This window comes from Saccopteryx bilineata, chromosome 2, assembly GCF_036850765.1.
Source record: "Saccopteryx bilineata isolate mSacBil1 chromosome 2, mSacBil1_pri_phased_curated, whole genome shotgun sequence".
In the NCBI taxonomy this organism is placed as follows: domain Eukaryota; kingdom Metazoa; phylum Chordata; class Mammalia; order Chiroptera; family Emballonuridae; genus Saccopteryx; species Saccopteryx bilineata.
Genome location: NC_089491.1, coordinates 287,898,279 through 287,921,518, shown reverse-complemented (window position 1 = coordinate 287,921,518; position 23,240 = coordinate 287,898,279). Strand labels below are relative to the sequence as shown.

The 23,240-nt window shown below is 38.6% G+C and overlaps 1 protein-coding gene across 4 annotated transcripts in view; it reads right to left on the bottom strand.

Moving 5' to 3' along the window:
- Window positions 1–23,240, bottom strand: part of RALGPS2 (Ral GEF with PH domain and SH3 binding motif 2) — a 138,516-nt gene that overhangs the window by 99,466 nt on the left and 15,810 nt on the right. For all 4 annotated transcript variants that reach the window (XM_066261232.1, XM_066261231.1, XM_066261233.1 and 1 more), the window contains exon 2: window positions 1,477–1,625. In XM_066261232.1, the coding sequence (XP_066117329.1) occupies window positions 1,477–1,533 (57 nt within the window). In that variant the 5' untranslated portion in view covers window positions 1,534–1,625. The remainder of the gene's footprint in view (window positions 1–1,476; window positions 1,626–23,240) is intronic.

The following is a 23,240-nucleotide window of genomic DNA, read 5'->3' as shown; positions in this document are numbered from 1 at the left end:
GACAAGAAGTAAATCAATGATCAAATGAAGGTGGCACGAGTAGAAATAATGAGGGAAGGACTGGACCCAAGCGATAAAATGTGGGGACAAGCTCTTAGGCGGCCGCCAAGGATCTAAGGATCTCTATGTCTTTGTGGTGAAGCCCTTGTGTAATCCTCTCAACCTGAGTGTGGGCAGGACCAGGGACCTGTTTCTAATCAACAGAATAAGCAGAGCTGACAGGGTGGCACTTGCGGATGACATCACAGAGGAGCGTTGATGTCTGCTTTGCAGGCAGACCCTCCCAGATGTGATGAGAGAATGACCGTGGTGGGTGAAGGGGACGCAAGTTAATAAGAAATCTAAAAATTTACACTTAGATCTCTGGGGTGATGGCGCTGCTCGTAACAGAGGTCAGAGAGAGGAACGGCACTATTTTCTTCACAGAGGTCAGAGAGAGGAGCGGCATTAACTTGATTTGGTTCAGATGCTAAGTAAAACGTCTGGCCTATCAGAAATGCTTAATAAAATTTATGAGGGTAACCAGAGCTAGAGAGAAAAATATGGCAATCATCTATATTAGAAAAATAATCGAAACCACAGACTTATAATAATTTCAATGATAGCAAGGCCCAAGTAATTGGCTGTAGCAAAAGGGAGGTGAAGTTATTAAAGAAAATTGAGGCCATGGTGTTAAGAGAAAAAAAATAGAGGAAAAACATAGAAGCTAGATGCTAAAGTTATTAAGGAAAGCAGGCAAGTAAGCTAGATCCATAGACACAACAAAACAGAAAAAGAGGTGAGGCAAGAATAAAAGGAGACACTAACTAGAGAGGTGAACATACAGCTCCTTCCTCATCTCCATCCCTAACAGGCTCGGCTTCATCACCAGAGCAGCCTGCCAACAGTCCAGCCCAATGGTCCCCTAACCTCCTTCCACAGGCTTGGAATCAAGGGAGCCAGACTGTCCAAAATCATGTGATTCCAAACAAAAGAACCTTTCTCTGTTTCATTTTTACTATTAAACTCCAGGTTCATGTAATGTAAAAACACCCATAGAGAAATTCCTTTAAACATAACCTTAAAAAGGACTTTAAAGAATCATTATTTGTCAAGCCTCTTAAACGGGGCCTGACCTGTGTTGGCGCAGTGGATAAAGCATCGACGAGGTCATCGGTTCAAAATCCTGGGCTTGCCCAGGGTTCAAGGCACATATGAGAAGCAATTTCCCATTTCTCCCCCCTCTTTCTCTCTATCTCCCTCCGCTCTCTAAAATCAATAAATATAATCCAAAAAAATAAAAATAAATGGACAAGGATTAGCTGCTTCTAAATGCACAGTGAACGTGTGAATGGTACAATTAAAACACTTTTTTAAGAAGTAAAAAACTTGTAGGCCTCTTTCAAGTTCTGATTTAAATCTGTGACCCACCATAATGCTTGAAAAGTTAGAATGCCAGGTAAGAAACTTTACAACAGAACCTCTTAAACGTCTCACCTCAGAAGCAGTAGCCGCAATATTAACATTGCTTGCCCGCCCATTCATTAGGTCCATGCTTCCCACAACATCAGTCCCTGGCGCTATGGTAACAGCAAGGAAGACTGATCCACTGCTTCACATCCAAAGCCAATGATACATTATTACTCCTGTAAAAGATAAACAGAAAATTTTAAATGTGTGTTTGTTATTGTAAGTTTAAGAAAACAAATCCATGCCTATCACCATGTCAAGAAATAAACTGTTTCAACTTTACTGAATTCTTTCTTATTTCAGTTAAATCAATTTGAGGACAATCTAGTATGCCATTTTAAATGATCAGAAACACCAAATGGGAAGTGTTCAGAGTGTTACTGTTATATTCATCATCAAAGCAAAAGCACACCTTTTTCATTCATTGTGAGAAAAATTCAGCATTTTTTTTTGGCCCTGGCTGGGTGCTCAGTTAGAGCATCATCCTAATACACTAGGGTTTCAGGTTCGATCCCCTGTCAGGGCACATACAAGAGTCAACCAATGAATGCATAGATAAGTGGAATAAAAAATTTGATGTTTCTCTCCCCCCCCCCTTCCTGTCCCTCTACAATCCAATTTAAAGACTTTTTTGTTTCAAGTGCAAAAAAAAAATGTGGCAGAGTAACACATGGCATAATAATAAATTTTTAGAGATCTAAATGACATCCTTACATCAACAATATTGAGTAAGTTTATCATGGCTGATAATCTAGTTTACAAAGACATTACAAATAATTTAAAATATTACCGAATGTGTAGTAAAAATATCAATACATATTGTACAGGGTTTTTAACTTTATTGACTATCTTCAATCGGTTATCTCACTTATCTTCACAACTACCAATAAGACTAATTAAGTAAGACATTATACTCATACAGCACAAAGAAACAGCCTCTGAGGACACAGGACGGTCAATGAGGATCCAAGAATAAAATTCAAGCCATCTAAAATTCTAATAAAATATTCTTGCCACAAACCGTGTTTCTTTCCACTTTACTGGACGTCAGAATATTTACCTGAGGTTCTAATCCCTTTCTGCAAATAGCTTCACCTGACTAGGACAGAATTTCTTCCTCTCTGTATAATGACAGGAGTAAATGGATCTTGAGGCTATCCAACTTTAAATTTCTGTGACATTTTCTTTTTTTTTTCTATTTTATTTTTCATTTACAGCTTATATTCAGTATTACCATGCATTGTTTCAGATGTACAGCATAGTGTTCAGACAATCATACACTTTACAAACTGGAACCCCTGATATTTCCAGCATCCACCTGGCACACACATAGTTATTACAATATAATTGACTATATTCCCTGGGCTTTTCTTCATCACACTCATGTGATTATTCTATGACCATTAATTTGTACTTCTCAATCCTTTTACCTTTTTCATCCAGTCTCCCAACCTCCCTCCCCTTTGGCAACCATCAGTCTGTTCTCTGTATCAATCAGTGTTTCAATTTTGTTTATTTTGTTCTTTAGAGTCCACATGTAAGTGAAATCATATAGTGCTGGTCTTTTCTGACTTATTTCACTTAGCATCATACCCTCTAGGTTCATCCATGCTGTCACAGATGGTAAGATTTCATTTTCTCTCTCTTTTTTTATGGTTGAGTAATATTCCATGGTATATATGTACCACCACAGCTTTTTTAATCCACTTGTTTATTGATGGACACTTGGGCTGCTTCTGTTTCTTGTCTACTGTAAACCTAACTCTGCAATGAACACAGAGGTGCACACATTCTCTTGAATTAGTGTTTTGAGTTTCTTCGAGTCAAGTCCCAGAAATGGAATTGCTGGGTCATCAGGCAGTTCCATTTTTAATTTTTTGAGGTAACTCCATACTGTTTTCCACAGTGGCTGCACCAACCTGCATTCCCACCAACACTGCACAAGAATTCCCTTTTCTCCACATTCTCACAACAGCTGTTGGTTAATTTATTGATGACATTTTGCCAGGTGTGAGGTGGTAGCTCATTGTGGTTTTGATTTGCATTTCTTTCATGATTAGTAACACTGAACATCTTTTCATATGTCTATTGGCTATCTGTATGCACTCTTTGGAGAAGTGTCTGTTAAGGTCCTCTGCTCATTTTTTCACTGTGTCTTTCTTTTTATGCTAAGTTACATGAATTTTTTTTATAAATTTTGGATATTAACCCCTTATCAGATGTATTATTGACAAATATATTCTCCCATTCAGTTCCACAATGTTTTCATAAGAGAAATGCTATGTGTCTATAAATTATAGGTATTTTAAATTATACCTACTTTAAAAACTGAGTTTGAAATATTGATAAAAATTCTCGCGATGCTAAGTTTTTTTTCTTCGGAGAGCACTGCATGACAGTATAAAAGCACAGACTAGCCTGACACATGGTGGTGCAGTGGATAATGCATCGACCTGGAACACTGAGGTCACCGGTTCAAGACCCCAGGCTTGCCAGGTCAAGGCGCATATGGGAGTTGACGCTTCCTGCTCCTTCCACCCTTCTCTCTCCCCTTTCTCTAAAATGAATAAATAAAATCTTTTTAAAAAGCAGCACAGACTAGAACAAGACTGCCTACGTCTGAACCCAGCGTGCTGCTGGACTTCTGTGCTCACTTTACTTATCTATCTATGAAACACAGATGATGATGAGTATTTACCTCATAGAGCTGCGGCGAGGAGAAATGAATTAATATATGCACAGCACCTAAGCCAGTTCCGACACACGGTGAGTGAGCTATTCTGATGATGCATATTTCATCTACTATTTACTTAACCCACACAAAGCTTAAAATCAATGAAGTCATCTAATTAAAGACAAAAGCCTCAGAAATACACCTCCAGCAAAACACATGCTGGTGGGCATCACCAGAATCCTAAAGGCAATCCATTGAGTGAAAATGCCTCAAATTTGTTTCCCGGATATAGCGAAACATGTCTGTGGCTTTCAAATGCTTAAAAATTATTACTAATGACAACAGCCTTCAGTCACATCCTTGGCCTTCATTTCTTTAGCTATAGCCTCAGAACCAGCTAAGAGCAAAACACTGTGCTAGAATTTTTTTAAATGAAAAACATATTAGAAATAATGGTTTTTAAAATCATTTTAGTTCATTTATAAAATTCATGGGAAAATGAACAGAGTATAGCAATACTTTAAGTTCTTCCAATTCACAGTATTTCATTTTATAAACTTCACTATCCTTATGATGCTAGTAAGATCAACTTATATTTGAATTGCTATACAAAATGAGCTTAAAAATCAAAATTCTCTCTGAAGGCAACATTCCATTTGCAATGAAACCTCTTCAAATAATTTCATTTCACTCCATGTTCTATGCATATTTAGATATGAATTCATAAATCAAGAGTGCCCTCTAGTGTCAAGAAAAGGATTTTGATTAAATTGTTAAAGAAAATGTATCATTTGTCTATTTTATCAAATATAAAAGTTTTATTATTTACTTAAAAGAAGTAATACAGACCAGAAATAATTAATACATTGTAAATTACAACAGTCAAGTTTTCTCAGCCTGCTTTTAATTAAAATGTCAAATTGTTCCACGAAAATTAAAGTCGGTTTAAAAACAACTGTTTAGTAAAAAAAAAAAAAATGGACAGCAAACATATCTTAGAGAAAATCCTATTCATAACTATTTACAAATGCACTACAGTCAACAATATTTAATACTGGGTAAGGACAACAAAGCCTCCTATGAGTCCATGAAAACGCTAATCCTAAAAGTGGATTGTTTTAGTACACGTTTCAAGGCCTTTCTGTGCTTTACACACAGAAAAGTTAAAATTTAACAGTACAAATACATGCTTTAATATTACTTACTTTTTATAGCGCTATGAATGGCACAATCATTCATGACAACATCACAATAGCTCTTTTCTTAACTAATTAAATTATTTCCTAATTACTCCCTTTTGAAATTTCTAAAGATAGTTAGTTAATCTATCTTTTAGATTTAAATCGCCAAACAGGCATATTGCTTCTTTCCAAGCTATAAAATACCCAAGTAGCAAATGTGAAATGTGTAGCTATAGTTTCTTGCTTGAGGTCACAGGACTAGATTATTAAATTGCAGGCTCATTCAGTCTCCTAACTCACCAGCTTCTCACTGTATTCCCACCAAGAAACCTATACTTTTTAAATAAATGAACTAGGAATTAAAGTAAAAGTGACAATTTCTCACTAATTAACCTGATCTCATTTCACAGTACCAATTACATATTCTTTCATAAAATAATGTATGCTCTCATCATTAGAAACACTACCCTAAAGACCCAACAGTTTTGCAAAATACTCCAGAAGAGGTAATCAACAATAAAGAAAGTGGTAGTGAGATGCAATTAGTGCAATTTCTTTGGGAACATTAAGGCAATACAGAATTGATATGCTCATACACTTTTGCTTAAAACTTTCAGTCCTGGAAATTCACCTTAGCAAAACGGGAGAAAAAGAAAAAAACCTATAGATAAAGCTGTTCAATTCAACATTATTTACAATAGTGAGAGCCAGAAAACTTGAAAGCCTCTGTACATATTCACATTAAAAATTTCAAGTGAACAATTATAAAGAAACAAAAATAGAAGTGACAGGATTCACAGAAGCTAAAACATCTTATTATATTCGTGTAAGTTTTGTGAAAATAATAGGAAATGAAAAAATGAGGGAAACAGGAAAAGAACCTGGAAAGGTTGTTCCTAGTCTGTTCAAACTTGTAACATGACTAACGGGGAAAGAGCAGGAAATAAAGAAGAATAGGAGAATACTACAATGTGTTACCCTGTGATTCAGCTTCAAGAGTCATATGATTTCTACAGCAGGAAATGATGTTTAGGTTTATAAGAAAGACAAGTTGCAGGGTAGGAAGAAAGGAGGAGTAAAAACACCCAAAACCATGGTATAAATTTAAAAGTACAGATGGCCCAAAGGCGCTAGGGAGAACCTTTCTGATGAGCTCTGGAGAGGATCAAAGAAGTGACAGGACCAGATTGTGGAGGGTCCCATCTGCCAAGTGGGGGAATTTAGATTGGAAGAGACTGAGCCTAGGAATCATTCAAGGTTTCTGAGCAGGGCAATGACCTTAGGATATGAAAACCAGTATTTCAAGGTTTAACATGCCACTGGGCTTTAGAGTAGTTTAGTAAATAAGATGGGGCCCTCTTTTGTCCAAAACAGCAAAGTATCTTAAGTGATGTGCAAGCCCCCTTCCCACACAGGCTTCTCTAATCTCCACTCTCCAGAACCCTCTCCTAGTTTTTTCTTGTACAAAGTCTCCCATGGGCACATTTTATCTCCTTTACTTCAATCACCTCATCCTACCACCTCTAGTTTCCAATTCAGAATCCCTAATTCTGTACAAATGGCTATCTCAGTTGGGTGATATTTAAATGGGGGGAAGGGAGCCATCAAAGAGCAGAGGAAGTTCAGTGGAAGAAGGAGGAGACAGGAAATGCTCCTTCTGGGACTTGAACCAGGTGTGTTATGCTGGGTAAACTGTTTAACCTCTGAATTTAGGTTTGTTCGTTTATAAGTAGGAGATGATAAAATGTACATCTGAGATAGTTTGTGAGAATTAAATGAAATCATATAGGAAAAAAAAGCAATGCAAAGAGATATGGTACCCTACAATGGAAAGAACACAAATTTGGAGTCAGAAAGTCCTGGCCCTGGCTGGCTGCTGCTCAGTGGTAGAGCGTTGGCCCTGCATGTGGGTGTCCCGGGTTCAATTCCCAGTCAGGGCATACAGGAAAAGAGACCATCTGCTTCTCCGCCCTTCTTCCTCCCCCCTCTCTTCATCTCCCACAGCCATGACTCAATTGGTTCAAGTACATCAGCCCAGCCTCAGGCACTAAAAATAGCTCAGTTGCCAGCATGGCTCCATATGGGCAGAGCATCAGACCCAAATGGGGGTTTGCCAGGTGTGTCCTGACCAGGGCACATGTGGGAGCCTGTCCATCTCCCCTTCTACCACTTGAAAAAAAAGAAAGAAAAAACAAAGAAAGTCCTGGGTTCAAATCCTAGCCTAAGCACTACCAGCCAGCTGGAAGGCCCTGAGCAAGAAACTCTGTTAATATTTAAGCAGAGGCTCAAAGTCTATCAGTTATGTGGCTTTAAAAAGAAAAGCAGAAGGAAAGGAGAAGGCAGACCTCCAAGGGCTCTTCTTCTGCTTCTCGATTCTAGAAACATGGGAAAATTCCAATAGAAATCAATGGATTAAAAAACTGAGTAACTTCCTCTAATTAAGAATTCTGAGGCCCTGGCCGGTTGGCTCAGCGGTAGAGCGTCAGCCTAGCGTGCGGAGGACCCGGGTTTGATTCCCGGCCAGGGCACATAGGAGAAGCGCCCATTTGCTTCTCCACCCCTCCGCCGCGCCTTCCTCTCTGTCTCTCTCTTCCCCTCCCGCAGCCAAGGCTCCATTGGAGCAAAAGATGGCCCGGGCACTGGGGATGGCTCTGTGGCCTCTGCCCCAGGCGCTAGAGTGGCTCTGGTCGCAACATGGCGACACCCAGGAGGGTCGCAACATGGCGACGCCCAGGATGGGCAGAGCATCGCCCCCTGGTGGGCAGAGCGTCGCCCCCTGGTGGGCGTGCCGGGTGGATCCCGGTCGGGCGCATGCGGGAGTCTGTCTGACTGTCTCTCCCTGTTTCCAGCTTCAGAAAAATGAAAAAATAAAAAAAAATTAAAAAAAAAAAAAAAAGAATTCTGAAAGCATATTCTAAGACAGAAGTACACTGAAAGTTTACTAAATGATCCAAGAAAATTTTTACTTTAAAAAATATTCATTTCTTCAGTTCTAAATGAATAAACATGACTAACTAATAATTATATCTCTCAGGACAAGGAGAAGATAAATCTACAAATATGTAGTTTGCAATATTCAATCACAGGATTTAACAATGAGCAGTCCCTTACGAGAGAGACCACTTTGCATGCTGACTAACAAGTACCCACCTTGAAATTATTTCATTTATCCTTAGCAGTACAGTATAAGTGAATAAAAAAAATTCTGAGCTACACTTAATTCTTAATCAAAGGCGCATTTTTCTTTTTTTTTTTTTTTTTTAATTTATTTATTAATTTTTAGAGAGGAGAGAGAGAGAGAGAGAGAGAGAGAGAGAAGGGGGGAGGAGCAGGAAGCATCAACTCCCATATGTGCCTTGACCAGGCAAGCCCAGGGTTTTTTGAACCGGTGACCTCAGCGTTCCAGGTCGACGCTCTACCCACTGCACCACCACAGGTCAGGTCAGGCATTTTTCAAACAACAACAATTCACACCCTGAAACTAAAAGGACAAGTTCTGGAGAAACCTCCATCACGGTAAGCCAGCCACAACGACAGGTTTAGCAACCTCATATAACAACGGAGCTGCAAAAAAAAAGTTTAAATTAATCTTCACATTTAGAAGTCTCATGTCAAAAGAACAAAATAAATTATATTCCAGCAAGATTGTTTACTGGGTCACATACCAAATTATAGTTTAAAGTTAAACATCTACATATAGTTTCCAGACATATATTTTATTTCTAAATATTTTAGGTACATATTCAACATGTGTGAGAAAGATGATTTTCAAGACAAAGTAACTCAAGACCTCAAGTTAGAAGAAAAAAAGACAAGGATAGCAGAAAAATTTCACTTATTCCATGCTACCACCTTAATAACCCTACCTGAAGTAGAATGCATATATTAAGGGCAATGAAAAGAAACCAGCTCATTTAAAATGTACCTCACTGTTAATAAAATAGTGGACATTATTTGTCAGAGTAAAGAAGCTACTTTTAGAAAATTCACTTGGATTAAAACTGTTTTACCTTGATCAATAAAGAGACTCTACATGTAAGTCTTTCAGATATAATTTTGTTGCATTTGTACTAAACAGTAGAAGTAATGGGATGGTCCATTTATAAACTGGCCCACATCTACACAAACAGCTTATATTTCCATGTACCTAAATGGCCTAAAACTAAATACTTATAGTGGAAGAGAGACTTTTGAGTTGCTAAATATTAAATGGGGGAAAGTCTATTACATAATGCCTTTAAAAGTTACACTCCCTCTCACACACAAGTTTGCTGAAGATAATTTGCCAAGTGATTCTAATACATAAGAGTTCTGAGATCTTCTATGTGACCTGGTCCAAAATATAAATGTAGGTTAACTAGAAATTCAGATAACAGAAAGCAAGTTCCATGCAGAGATAAACTGTGCTCCACACATTACTGCTTTGTTTTGTGTGTTTTTGTTTTGGGTGTGTGGGTGTGGGTGTCTTTTGGCCAGATGCTCCACTCAGAATACTAGCCTGTAAGAGTGTTTATTTGAAATTAAAAAAAACACAACCTGACCATATTGATACAATATCATCAATTAAAACATGAAAGCTATCTGACCCAAATATAAAGAGCTTTATACATATTTAGCAAAAGTGTGCCCAGGATAGTCTGAGAAAAGCACTCAGCCTGTTAGGAACAGAAAACAGCACCATCAGTCAGTGCTGATAGGGCAAGACCAAAGTCAGGATGGCAAGTTCAGAGCCAGGACTTCAGGTGAGGCAACAGCACAGCGGTACCTCCCTTAGAGCTGCAGAGAACAGAAAGGGTGTAGAAAGAATGGCAGTTAAATAGCCCAGACACCCAAGAGGTGCCTGAACCTGAAATGTGAGTCTAAACTGAACATCACAGAATAATCTGCAGGCAAATGATTATACACAACGGAACACTAGGCAATACCTAAAATATCACAGAAGAAAATTCACAGTAACGCATGGGAAAACAGTCACAATGTACTGCTAAATGAATAAAGTAACTTTCCCAAAAGTATTTAAGGTGTGACACTTGTTGGCTGTCTTTATCATTATTATAGAATATTACAGCTACATTATAGCATAGCATAATACAACACATAACCAGTATACACTGAAATGGGACTAATCTTCAGGTTTATAAGTCAATTTTTTTCTAACTTTTGGCTTACCTATTTTAAATTTTTCTGCAAAGATATTTTAATTAAGAAAAAGTAAAAAAATGTTTTCCCACATATTGCTTATTAGCTACAAGAGGGAAATTAAGGAACCAAAATGACAGTCACCAGAGGTGCAGAGGAATGCCATGCACCTCTGACTGGGTATGCTGGGATGGGCGCAGCATCACTCATGAGCAGGTGGCGAGCTGGGGCTGCACACCCTGAATCCAGTCTCGAGGAAATGGACAAGCCTACCCCGAGGAATCTTCTGTAACTGTATTCTTTTACAAATGCCAATGTTATGAGGCACAAAGAAAGGCGTTACACATTAAGAAAAAGAGACCGGCCAGTTAAAGGTCCTACATTAGAGGGCAGTAAATGCTACACAAGATATGATTGGGACAACTCACAAAACTGGAATACAGACTATAGGTAAAAGTACTGTATCCATTTCCTGGATTTGATAACTGCACTGCAGTCACATAAAAGAGTAATTTTGTTCTTAAAAATGCAGTTGAAGTATTACAAGGTACAGGGGTATTAGGTATGCAAACTAATCTCAAATACTTCAGAAAAACAGCATGCGTATGTGAGAGAGAAATTAGAGATGAGAAAACAAATGGGGCAAAATGTCAACAACTGGTGAATTTATACGGAGGGTGTACCACTGCATTCTCTTTATACTCTTATAACTTTCCTGTTCGCTTGAAATTATTTCAGAATAAAAAGCAGAGGGGGAATCCAGTAAATTCTCCTGAATTATACAGAAGGTACTCAACTTAAAAACTTGCAACTTGCAAATTTCACAGGAACTAAGAAAGCTATACATCCAATCAAAAGCACACCTCTTCCCACCAACAGGTTGCCTCCGTGGTCGCCTGTTTAGTGTCACTTTTGCCTTCAGAGTCAAATGGTCTCATGAACAGCCTTCTGGAACTAAAGTGCGTAGATCCACAACAGTTGCGCCTGGTGCTAATACGAATAATAATACAGATGAAAGAGGTGGAAGGTACTCTGGCAATCTCAGCTTGGGGTACATTTCAAATCCCCAGGTCTTCCCTTATTTTAATATCTGTTCCCTCATTCCAAGGCATGCCTCACACCCTGACTCCCCAAGGAGAATTGTGGCTATGGTAACTCACAACACAGTGATGGGGAATCATCCTTCATATGTGCAAGAATGGGAGAAGGGGAGGGAATAAAAAAGGAAGTAAAGAAAAAGAAAAGGAGGGACTAATTAAGTTTATTTACCTACTGCTTTATTCCAATCCCGATTTTAGAGACAACAGCCCCGTGGGAGGGCACATAACCTGGCCAAGTTCACATAATCAGTTAACGGCAGAGGCACGTCTTAAGCAAGTCTTCTGCTTGCCAATCCTCAGCACTTTCTGCAAAGCTAAATTATCCCCTCCCTACAACCCTTAATTAATTAATACAGTAGAAATGTGGGGTGGCAGGGGTGAAATATCTAGTTTCCCTCTTCACGTCTAATAAAATTCACTAGGTGAACAAGCTCACAAAGGGAAGAGCAGGTACAAAGGCTAAGAATGGTAAAATCCTTTGTCGACTGCATTCAGGGAAGTGCCAGTAGCTGAGTACAGGATAATTAGAGGGCAACATGTAAATGAGCTGGGAACATCAGGAAGGAGTCTGGAGACATAGGTATAAAAGAAGGGCAGTGTCTGTCACAGTAAAAAGAAAGAGCTGAACTTTATCCTGTAGGCAACCAAAAGGCAGAGTCCTTATAAATGAACTTTTAAATTATATGCTCTTACAAGTTTCATTCAGAAGGAAACACACATACACAGAGACCTTATTATTCATTCCCATTGAATTCAAATGTCTCAACAAATGAATACCTAAGTGCTAACTTCATGTACAACAGATCTTTGATGTTGATTAGGTATTTGTCCCAACACACCTTGAAAAGTCCCCAAATTTGAGAATACTACTATGCCACATAACACATTAAAATACAACTAATGTCTTTTTACTTCTACAGACCTTTTAATGATTCTAAAAATACTGACATAATTTATACATACATTACCAAACAAATTGCACGGTAGACTGATTGACATCATGAATTTACACCACCACAGGATCTTGCATTTCCCTTATCCAAAATTCCTTTTTCTAGACCTATCTTCGCTTCTCTCCCGAGTCACCAGCACCAGGAGTTGGCTCCGGTGGCACAATGAGTGCTGACATAAACAGAAGTCACCACACAAAAGAGCAGAGAGTAACAAATTGCACTGAGGTGTGCCTACTGGGTGGGGGACTGAGATCAACTCTGTGCTCAGCAAAGTGACAAGTCATCGTATGTCATACACCCTCCAAGTCATTCATGGACTAGTGAAAACCACTAGTGTGAATTTGTGAAAGACAGATAGCTAGTCTATCAGAAACGGACTAGTCAAACCACCATGTTCTCTCATAGTAAAGCTTACACTGGTCTTTTAAAAGTGACAATGCCTGCAACAACAAAAATATTTTGCATAGCAATTTATAACTAACACAGACATAGCTTAAAATAATTTTGTCAGAAGGATTTCAAGAGATCTTGTTTGCGTCGACCTGGAATACTGAGGTCACCAGTTTGAAACTCTGGGTTTGCCTGGTCAAGGCACATAGGGAAGTTGATGCTTCCTGCTCTTCTCTCCCTTCTCTCTCTAAAATGAATAAATAAAGCCTTAAATAAAGAAATCTTGTTTTAGTAAACTCACAACTTAATTTTCCATTAGAACATTTTATTAAAAACCATGAGTACAGGGTGTCTGAAGATGTTTACCCTGCATAAGGTCCAGGGGCCACCCAATGACCAACCAAGGGAATTTCCTGTATAAATATTGAAGTTGTGGAGATTATAACATTGTTCTTCATTTATTTTAGCAGTCCCCTAAGATAAAAATTATTACACTTGCCTGACCTGTGATGGCACAGTGGATGAAGCAATGACCTGGAATGCTGAGGTTGCTGGTTCGAAACCCAGGGCTTACCCGGTCAAGGCACATATGACAAGCAACTACTATGAGTTGATGCTTCCTAACCCCATCCCCAATCTCTCTCTCCTCTCTCTAAAAAATCAAGAAATACATTTTTTTAAATTATTACATTCAACTTAGGAAAATGAGGCTCTAAGAGGTTAAGAGAGATATACCGCTTAAGAGCAAAAATATCTTTCCTAGAATTCCATCCTTCTCCCCAAGTCAACTCCCCAAAAAGAAGGCTTCCCGCCCAGCCTGTGGTGGCGCAGTAGATCAAGTGTTGAACTGGAATGTTGAGGTAGCCGGTTCAAAACCCTGGGCTTGCCTGGTCAAGGCACATATGGGAGTTGATGCTTCCTGCTCCTCACCCTCTTTTCTCTCTCTCTCTCTCTCTCTCTCTCTCTCTCTCTCTCTCTCTCTCTCTCCATCTCTCTTCTCTAAAATGAATAAAAAAAGAGGAAATGTCAGGACATCTGCACAGAGATCTGATGTTTGAGATGAGTCTTAATGCACAGAAACTGGGCAGATGGAGGGGAAATCGTAAGGACATCTCTGGCAGAAGTAACACAAAGACATAAGGGGGAAAACTGACAAGACAGGAGAATGTTAGTTAATTCGTTGCAGAGAAAGCACAAGTGTGTGAATGTGAGTGTGTGTGTGTGTGAGAGAGAGAGTGTGAGAGAGAGAGAGAGAACACGGACAATAAACTGCAAGGACGCCAGGAGCCAGGTCATGAAGCATTGCCAGCAGCAGGGGAAGGAACAGGCACTTCATTCTCTGAATCGAGATCCCTTAAATGCAGGACCATGAAGTTAAGCCCTAGGGTCATGATCTCCCCAAAAATATAAAAATTGTGTGTTAAACACACAATAAAATCAATTCTCCTGCCTCCGCAGCTATCAAATGATTTTCCAAGGGCCTCAGGAATAAAAGGTCATTATGGGTGGCCAACAGTCACGATGTAACTACAGACAGGGACGTGTGCCCTAATATTTTATTTTAGAAAAATAACTGGCAACCCTACTATGGTCAAGGATTAGAGTGAGAACCTCAAAAGCACATAGAGCAATAAGAAGGTTATTGCCTTATACAAGCCAAGAGATTACAAGTACATTTAAAAAAATCTCATTCCAGAGACTTTTCAAAGGTAAACATGCTATAGTTTATTGGCCATCTGCATATGGGCTGCCAGCAGGAAAGGAACTAAGCATGCTTATAATTCTACTTCCCATTGAAAGTTCATGTCACTCACTTATTCCACACCATCATCAGTGAGAGCCATTTATATGCAGGAGAAGCTGCAAGTGAGAAGGAACCACTTTCTTCCAAGTGCAACCAGTCACCAGTGAGAAACTAATCAGAAACGGCCAAATGTCCCAGAAAGGAAATGCTGATGGTCTAAACAGGCTGGCAAACTCTGGCCCATAAGCTGAATCCTGCCCATGACTGTGGAGTAAGCCATACTCATTCATTTATACTGTTTATGGTTACTTTCACGACAGAGGCAGACCTGAACAGGTGCACAGAGGCTTGATGGCTGGGGGGAAAAAAGCCTGAAGTATTTACTATCTGGGCCTTTCCAGGAAGTGTGTGAACCCCTGGTCTAGAACAAAAAACAGGGACCGAGTCTACTCCAGAAAGTACTCCTTATTAAGTACAATAGATGGGAGTACTATGCAGGGAAGGCTGTATGTGGACCAAATTCAGACAGAAACATCAGTGCCCTGGGTGCCGCTGTAGACATATTTGTAGTAGCAGCAGCCTATTTCTAATCAACTCAAATATACAAAATTACAAGTATACGCTATTTGGAAAAATACAGCTACTCAGAAGCAAATAGTAAGGGCCAATTTTCTCAATCCCTCCCAATCCTAGTCTTTCCCTCTCCTCCTTCCATGCAAATCTATCTTCTCTCGCACGCAGGAAAAATAAGACAATACTAAGACCCAAGCGCCGCTGTGTAAAACCACCGAAGCACCTGCTCTGAGACATGGGTCTTGGCCTATTAGTGGAACACTAGCAAAAGGCAGTTTAAATTAATGAATCTTAACTCTGAATTGCAGATTTCAAATAACATTAATTGTTTCAAAAGCAAATAAAAATTAATTTATTGATATAATTAAGCTCGACCAGTGGCATCTGTTAGACTAGGTTGAGAAATTATGTGTATGATGGTAGTCATGTTTTAACAGTTTACTTTCAAGTGATATGAAAATAAATACTGCAATATATTCAAAGAGATCAATTCCAGGGAGCTATACAGAAATAATTATTTTGAAAATGAAAGAGTCTCATAAACACACCATCTACGGTCCTAGAAGTCTACGGCACAATTTTCTCTGAAGGTATTTGCTCGGCGACCTGTTTTGTCAATAGGTTTCACACAGATTCTAATAATAAGCAGCTAAATTTATGATTTTAGATACTCTAAACAGGAGTTTAACCTTGGTGCTATTGTCATTTGAAACCAGATAATTCTTTGCTGAAAGGGACTTTGCTGTGCATTACAGACTGGTTAGTAGTATCTGTGGCCTCTATCCACTAGATGCCATCAACAGTTTTGGCAATCAAACATCTCCAGATACTGCCAAATGTCCCTGGGAGGGCAGAATCACCCTAGTTGAGAACCACTGCTCCAAGCCCGGCCTGTGGTGGCGCAGTGGATAAAGTGTCGACCTGAAACACTGAGGTTGCCAGTTTGAAACCCTGGGCTTGCCCAGTCAAGGTACATATGGGAGGTGATGCTTCCTGCTCCTCCCTCACTTCTTTCTCTCTTCCCCCCTCTAAAATGAATAAAGGCTCTAAAAATAAAGAGACCACTATGCCAAATGAATTAAATTTCTTAATAATTTCTATGAAAAAAATTTCAATAGACTTTTGCTTTGTGTTTAAATTACTTGAAAGATGCAGTAATGATGCACATTATCTCAGCATGCATATCTACATTAGGATCTTCATTGTATCACTTTTCCAAATGGCTTTATTTATATGTAGGTGTCATGCAATGAACTGCACAGGTTCAAAGTATATAGCATATATCCGTGAAAAGAATCTCCACCATCAAGACAGTGAACATAACCTGTCACTCTAAAGTATCTGGCTCCTTTCATTCTGCATACAGTGGTACCTTGAGATACAAGCAGACCAACATGTTTTTTTTTTTTAAGATGTGAGCTGTGATTTGGTCCATATTTTTGTTCGAGATCCGAGTGAAATTCCAAGATACGAGTCATAATTCGGGAAGCTGCCACTGGTTGGCGCGTTGGCACACGGGTCCAGTTGGCAGCACAACACCAGCATCTTGTTCTTTCTCATGTGTTACCCGCAGAATCAAGTCAAATCTCGTACGCTGTACTCATTCTTGCATCATTTTTGCATTTTTTAGTACCTTTTTTTGTGTGCTATCATGGGGCTGAAGAAAGTGAGTATAAAGGACAATGGTGAGAAGAAGGAGAGAATGATGTTGATAGAAGTAAAGCAAGAAACAATAGAAAAACATGAGCATGGTGTACAAGTGATTGAACTGGCAAGGCTGTACGACCGCAATACATCTACAATTTGTACCATCCTTAAATAAAAGGATGCCATCAAAAGCACAAATCCAGTGAAACGAACTATAATTCTGTCCCAATTAAGGACAAATATCCATGAAGAAATGGAGAAGCTTCTGCTGGTGTGGGTGAAAGAGAAAGAGCTGGCAGGAGATACAGTGACAGAGACTGTAATATGTAAAAAGGCACATATTATTTATGGCGTCTTGAAGAAAGAACCATCAACCTCAAAAGAGGCAGCAGAAGATACATTTAAGGCAAGTCACGGCTGGTTTGAAAATTTCAAGAAGAGATCTGGCATCCACTCGGTGGTGAGGCATGGTGAAGCTGCGAGTGCTGACATTAAGGCAGCTGAGGAGTACATCGCACGTTTTGCTGCGCTTATCGCAAAGGAAGGCTACATCCTCCAGCAAGTGTTCAACTGTGACAAAACAGGATTGTTTTGGAAAAAAATGCTGTGGAGGACTTTCATCACCGCAGAGGAGAAGAAGCTGCCAGGCCATAAACCCATGAAGGACCATCTGACCCTTGCATTGTGTGCAAATGCTAGTGGTGACTATAAAGTAAAGCCATTGATCGTGTATCATTCTGAAAATCCTCAAGCCTTTAAGACTCACAAGATTCTTAAAGAAAAACTGCAGGTTATGTGGCGTGCCAATGCTAGGGCATGGGTTATGCGGCAGTTTTTTATTGAATGGGTAAATCTCGTTTTTGGTCCTGCAGTGAAGAAATATCTTCAAGAAAATAAACTCCCGATGAAAGTATCACTAATCCTTGAAAATGCTCCAGCCCACTCACCTGGTCTTGAAGATGACATTCTCCATGAGTTCAAATTCGTGAAAGTCCTCTACCTCCCACCCAACATGACTTCAATCTTGCAACCTAGGGATGGATCAGCAGGTCATTTCCAACTTTAAAGAGCTTTAAACAAAGCACTTGTTCCGCAGCTGCTTTGAGGTGACTGAGAATACAATTCTAACCCTTCGAGAGGTTTGGAAAGATCACTACAACATCGTGATATGTTTACGCATTATTGACTTGGCACGGAAAGAGGTTACAAGAAGAACCTTAAACTCCGCATGGAAAAAGTTATGGCCTGATGTTGTTGCAGACAGGGACTTTGATGGATTCGAACCAGAGACTGATCCCGAGGTAGAAGTGTTGGAGGAGATTGTGTCTCTTGGAAAGTCAATGGGTCTGGAGGTAGATGAGGGTGACGTAAACGAACTCATCAAGGAACATGAGGAGGAACTTTCAACTGAGGAGTTGAAGGAGCTACAGATGATGCAACATACGGAGCTTCTGCAAGAGATTAGTAGTGAGGAGGAGGTAGAGTCGGAGGAAGTGATTTCTACAAGTGAAATTAAAGACCTGCTGGCAATGTGGGAGAGGCTTTCAAGTTTCATTGAAAAGAAACACCCATGAAAAGTTTCAACTGGTTGTGCTTCAGCATTTTTTAATGACACTTGTCACATTTCCGTAACATTTTAAAAGGCAGGCAAAAGCAAACCTCTTTGGATAGATTTTTATTCAAAAGTCCTGCAAGTGAAAGTGCAGCCAAAAAGGCAAAAACAGGTGATGATTAAATGAAAAATACATAGTGTTAAGCTTAGGTTAAGTTTAAAGTTAAGAAAGTGCATTTTTTTACAATTAAGTTTTTGTGGTTTCATTTTAAGTAAAGAAAGTGCAGTTTTAGTTTTGTTTAAAGTAAAGAAAATGCAGTTTTAGTTTACATTTAGTGTTAAGAAAGTGCAGTTTTAGTTTACGTGTCTACAGTGCCTGCATCCCTTCCTCCCTCCCTCCTCCTCCGCCATTCACCTCAGTTAGCTGCACTCGTCTGTCTCCAAGGTAAGAATACAATACTAAATAAGTTTTTTCTTTTATTTCATATATTTTATTATGCATTCGTAAAGTATACATGTGTGTTTCTTAGTTAAAAACATGTCTTTTTTCATAATTCAGGATGGTTTGGGAATGTTTCACAGGGCTGGAACAGATTAAATCTATTTCAGTTATTTTAAATGGGAGAAATTTGTTTGATATATGAGTTGACTGACTTACAAGCTCGGTTACAGAACGAATTAAACTTGTATCTCAAGGTATCACTGTATTTATTTTGAGATTCATTGTGTTGTTGTGTGCATTGATGGTTCATGCCTTTTTACTGTCCAGTAGTATGGATATATCATAATTTATCCATTCATCTACTAATGAGCATTTGGCTTTTAATGGTTATTACAAATAAAGCTGCTGTGAATATTGCTGCACATGCACTTCTTTCCTCTTCAGTAAATACCTAGGTGTGGAATAGCTGGTAGGTTTATAATTAACACTGTAAGTAACAACTAAACTGTTTCCTAAAAAGCGGCTGCACTATTTTACTGTCCCAAGAGCAAAGTATACGGTTCCAGTTCTTTCACACCCTTGCCAACAACTGATAAGGCCAGTCATTTTTACTTTAGCCATTCCATATTGAATAAACAATATTGTTTTTGAGAGTTCTGTATAGATCCTAGGTACATATCCTTAATCAGATACTTGATCGGCAAATATTTTCTTCAGCTTGTCTCTGCATTCTCCAATGGGTATCTTCCAAAGAGCAAACATTTTGAATTTGATGAAGTGTTATTTTATGGTTTGTGCTTTTGGCGTTGTACCTAACAAATATTTGCCTAACTCAATATCACAAAAACTTTCTCCTGTTTTTTCTCTAAAAGTTTTATAATTTTAGATTCTACATTTAGGTCTATGATTCACTTTGATTTAATTTTTGTATACAGTGCAAGATATACATTGAAGTTCATTTGCTTGTATCTGGATATCCAACTGTGCCAGCATCACTGAACAAATGAACCTTTCGTCACTGAAACTGCCTTACACTTTGCTAAATTCAATTATCCATGCGTGCGTTGGCTTATATTTGGACTCTATTTCTCTATCTTTACACCAACACTATACTCCTTTGTTTACATTAGTTTTAAAATGAACTATGGTATCAGGGAGTATTAGCTCTCCAACTTTGTTGTTCTTTTTCAAACTTGTTTTTGCCATCCTAGTTCTTTTCAATTTCTCATGAATTTTAGAATTAGCTTGTCAATTTCTTTTCTTTTTTTTTTTTAAGCCTGTTAAAATTTTGATTAGAACTGCACTGAATCAACAGATCAGTCTAGGGAGAACTGCAGCCTTAGCAACAGTGAGCCTTCCAACCCATGAACAAGGACCTTGTCTCCATTCATCTAGGTGTTCTATACTTTCCTTCAGCAATGCAGTGTGGTTTTTCGCTATTGCGCACATGCTGCTATGATGAATGGCACTGGTTTCATTAAGCTTCGGTGTCTGGCTGTTCAGTGCTGTAAAGTGCAATGATGTTTACATATCGATCATGCATCCCGCAGCTCTATTAAACTCACTTATTAGTTCTAGTAGTTTATAGGTTCTATCAGATTTTCTATAGTCATATGATCTTCAAAAAAAGGTACTTTTACTTCCTCTTTTCCATTTTAGATGCCTTTTATTTCCTTTTCGTGCTTTACTGCACTGGCTAAAACCCCCAGTACACTTTGGAGAACAGAAGTGGTAAGAGCAGAAGACCTGTCTTACTCCCAGTCTTAGGGAGAAAGAATTTGGTCTTCTACTATTACAACTACATTATCTGTAGTTTTCTCAGAAATGTCCTTTATTAGGTTGAAGTACCTTTCCAATCCTAATTTGCTCAGAGTTACTATCTGGAATGAAGGTAAAATAGTCAAATGCTTTTTTCTTTTTGCATTTGTTGAGATGACCATTTGGTTTCTCTTTTTTTGTTGGATAACAGAATGAATTACATTGAATGCTTTTTAGGTGTTAAACTAACCTTTCATTCCTGAAATAAACCCCACTTGGTCATGATTCATTACTGTTTAAAACAAAACAAACTGTTGCTTTCAATTTGCTATAATGTGTGCAGAATTTTCGCAGGTATCATGTGGGATATTTTTTTTTCTTTCTTTCTTTTTTTACAGAGACAGAGAGAGAGTCAGAGACAGACAGACAAGAACGGAGAGAGATGAGAAGCATCAATCATCCGTTTTTCATTGAGACACCTTAGCTGTTCATTGATTGCTTTCTCATATGTGCCTTGACCGTGGGCCTTCAGCAGACCGAGTAACCCCTTGCTTGAGCCAGTGACCTTGGGTCCAAGCTGTTGAGCTTTGCTCAAACCAGATGAGCCTGCACTCAAGCTGGTGACCTCGGGGTCTTGAACCTGGGTCCTCCACATCCCAGTCCAACCCTCTATCCACTGCGCCACCGCCTGGTCAGGCTCATGTGGGATATTCCTGTGGAGTTCACTCTTCTCATTATGTCTTTGCCTCGTTTGAATACAAGGGTAATACTGGCCTTACAAAGTAAGTTAGTAAGTATTCCACCTCCACAATTTTCTGATTGTGTCTGTGTAAAACTGGTATAATTCATTCCTTAAATATTTAGTGGAATTTACTTGTGAAGTTAATGGGCCTGGAGTTTTGTGTGTGTGTGTGGGGGGGTTGTTTCTTTGTGTGTGTGTGTGTGTGTATGTAATATTTTAATCACAAATTCAATTTATTTAACAGATATAGGACTATTCAGGTTGTCTGTTCTTCAGTGAAGTTTGGTAATATCTTTTGAAGAATTTGTCCATTTCATCTGTTGTAAATATACAGGCATAAAATTGTTCAAATATTCTCTTGTTACTCCTTTATTATCAGTAGGCTCTGCAGTTATGTCACCTGTCATTCCTGATACTAACCAGTTTTGCTAGAACTTTATCAATTTTACTGATCTTCATAAAGAACCAGTTTTTAGTTTCATTGATTTTGTCTAGTATTGTGTTTCTGTTCTTTTTACATTGATTTCCAAATTGATCTTTACCATTTCCCTTCTTTTAATTACTTTGGTTTCATTTATCTTTTTTTTTATTTCATTTCTTAAGGTAGGAGTAGAGGTCATTAATTTGAGATCTTTTTCTTTTCTAATCTAGGCATTCAGTGCTATAAATTCTCTCCTAAGTACTGCTTTAGTGGCATCTTACAAAGTCTGACATGTTGTGTTTTCACATTCTCTTACTACAGTGGTTCTCAACCTGTGGGTCGCGACCCCAGTGGGGGTCGAACGACCAAAACACAGGGGTCGCCTAATAAATATGTATTTTCCGATGGCTTTAGGCGACCCCTGTGTTTTGGTCGTTCGACCACCGCCGGGGTCGCGACCCACAGGTTGAGAACCGCTGACTTAGTACAAAATACTTTCTAATCTCCTTTTGGTCTCTTCTTTGACCCACAGGTTATTTTAAATTGTCTTATTTAGTTTCCAACTATTATTAAGTTTTCTTACTATGGAATACTACTCAGCAATAGTAAGGATGAAATACTGCCATTTGCAACAACATGGATGGGCCTTGAGATATTATTGTTCTAGGTTAAGTAAGTCAATTAGAAAAAGCTAAGAACCATATGATTTCACTCATATGTGAGATATAAAACTGAAACTCAAGGACACAGACAACAGTATGGTGTTTACCAGAGGGAGGGGGGAGGGGGACAGTCAAGGGTAAAAGGGGACCAAATATATGATGACAGATGATTTGATTTTGGGTGGTGGGTACTCAATGCAATAGGAGATAATGTATCACAGAAATGTACACTTGAAACTTACATGATCTTATTAGCCAACCAATGTTACCCCAATAAATGTAATTAAAAAATAAATAACTTCCACAGTTTTCTGTTAACTTCTCATTTAAATCCACTGTGATCAGATAATATAAGATCTCAATCCTTTTAAATTACTGAGACATATTTTATGGCCCAAATTATGGTCCATCTTGGAAAACTATTCTATGTGCACTAAAGAATATTCTGCTGCTGTTAGGTAGATTATACTATAAACAATAATTAGGAAGGTCAAATTGGTTGACAGTATTGTGCAAGTCCACTGTACCTTTGTGATATTCAATATTCAAAGGAGAGTATAGAAATCTCCAACTAAAACTGAGGATTTGACTGTTTCTTCTTGGAGTTCTATCAGTTTTTGTTTCATGTATCTTTGAAATTCTGTTATTAGGGACATAAATGTTTAGAATTGTTTTATTCTTTTGATTAACTGACCTCCTTATCATTATGTAATGACATCTTTTATCCTTGGAAATATACTTTGCTCTGAATAAAGTCCGCTTTGGTATTAACATGGCCACTCCATCTTTCTTTTGTTTATTGTAAATATGGTA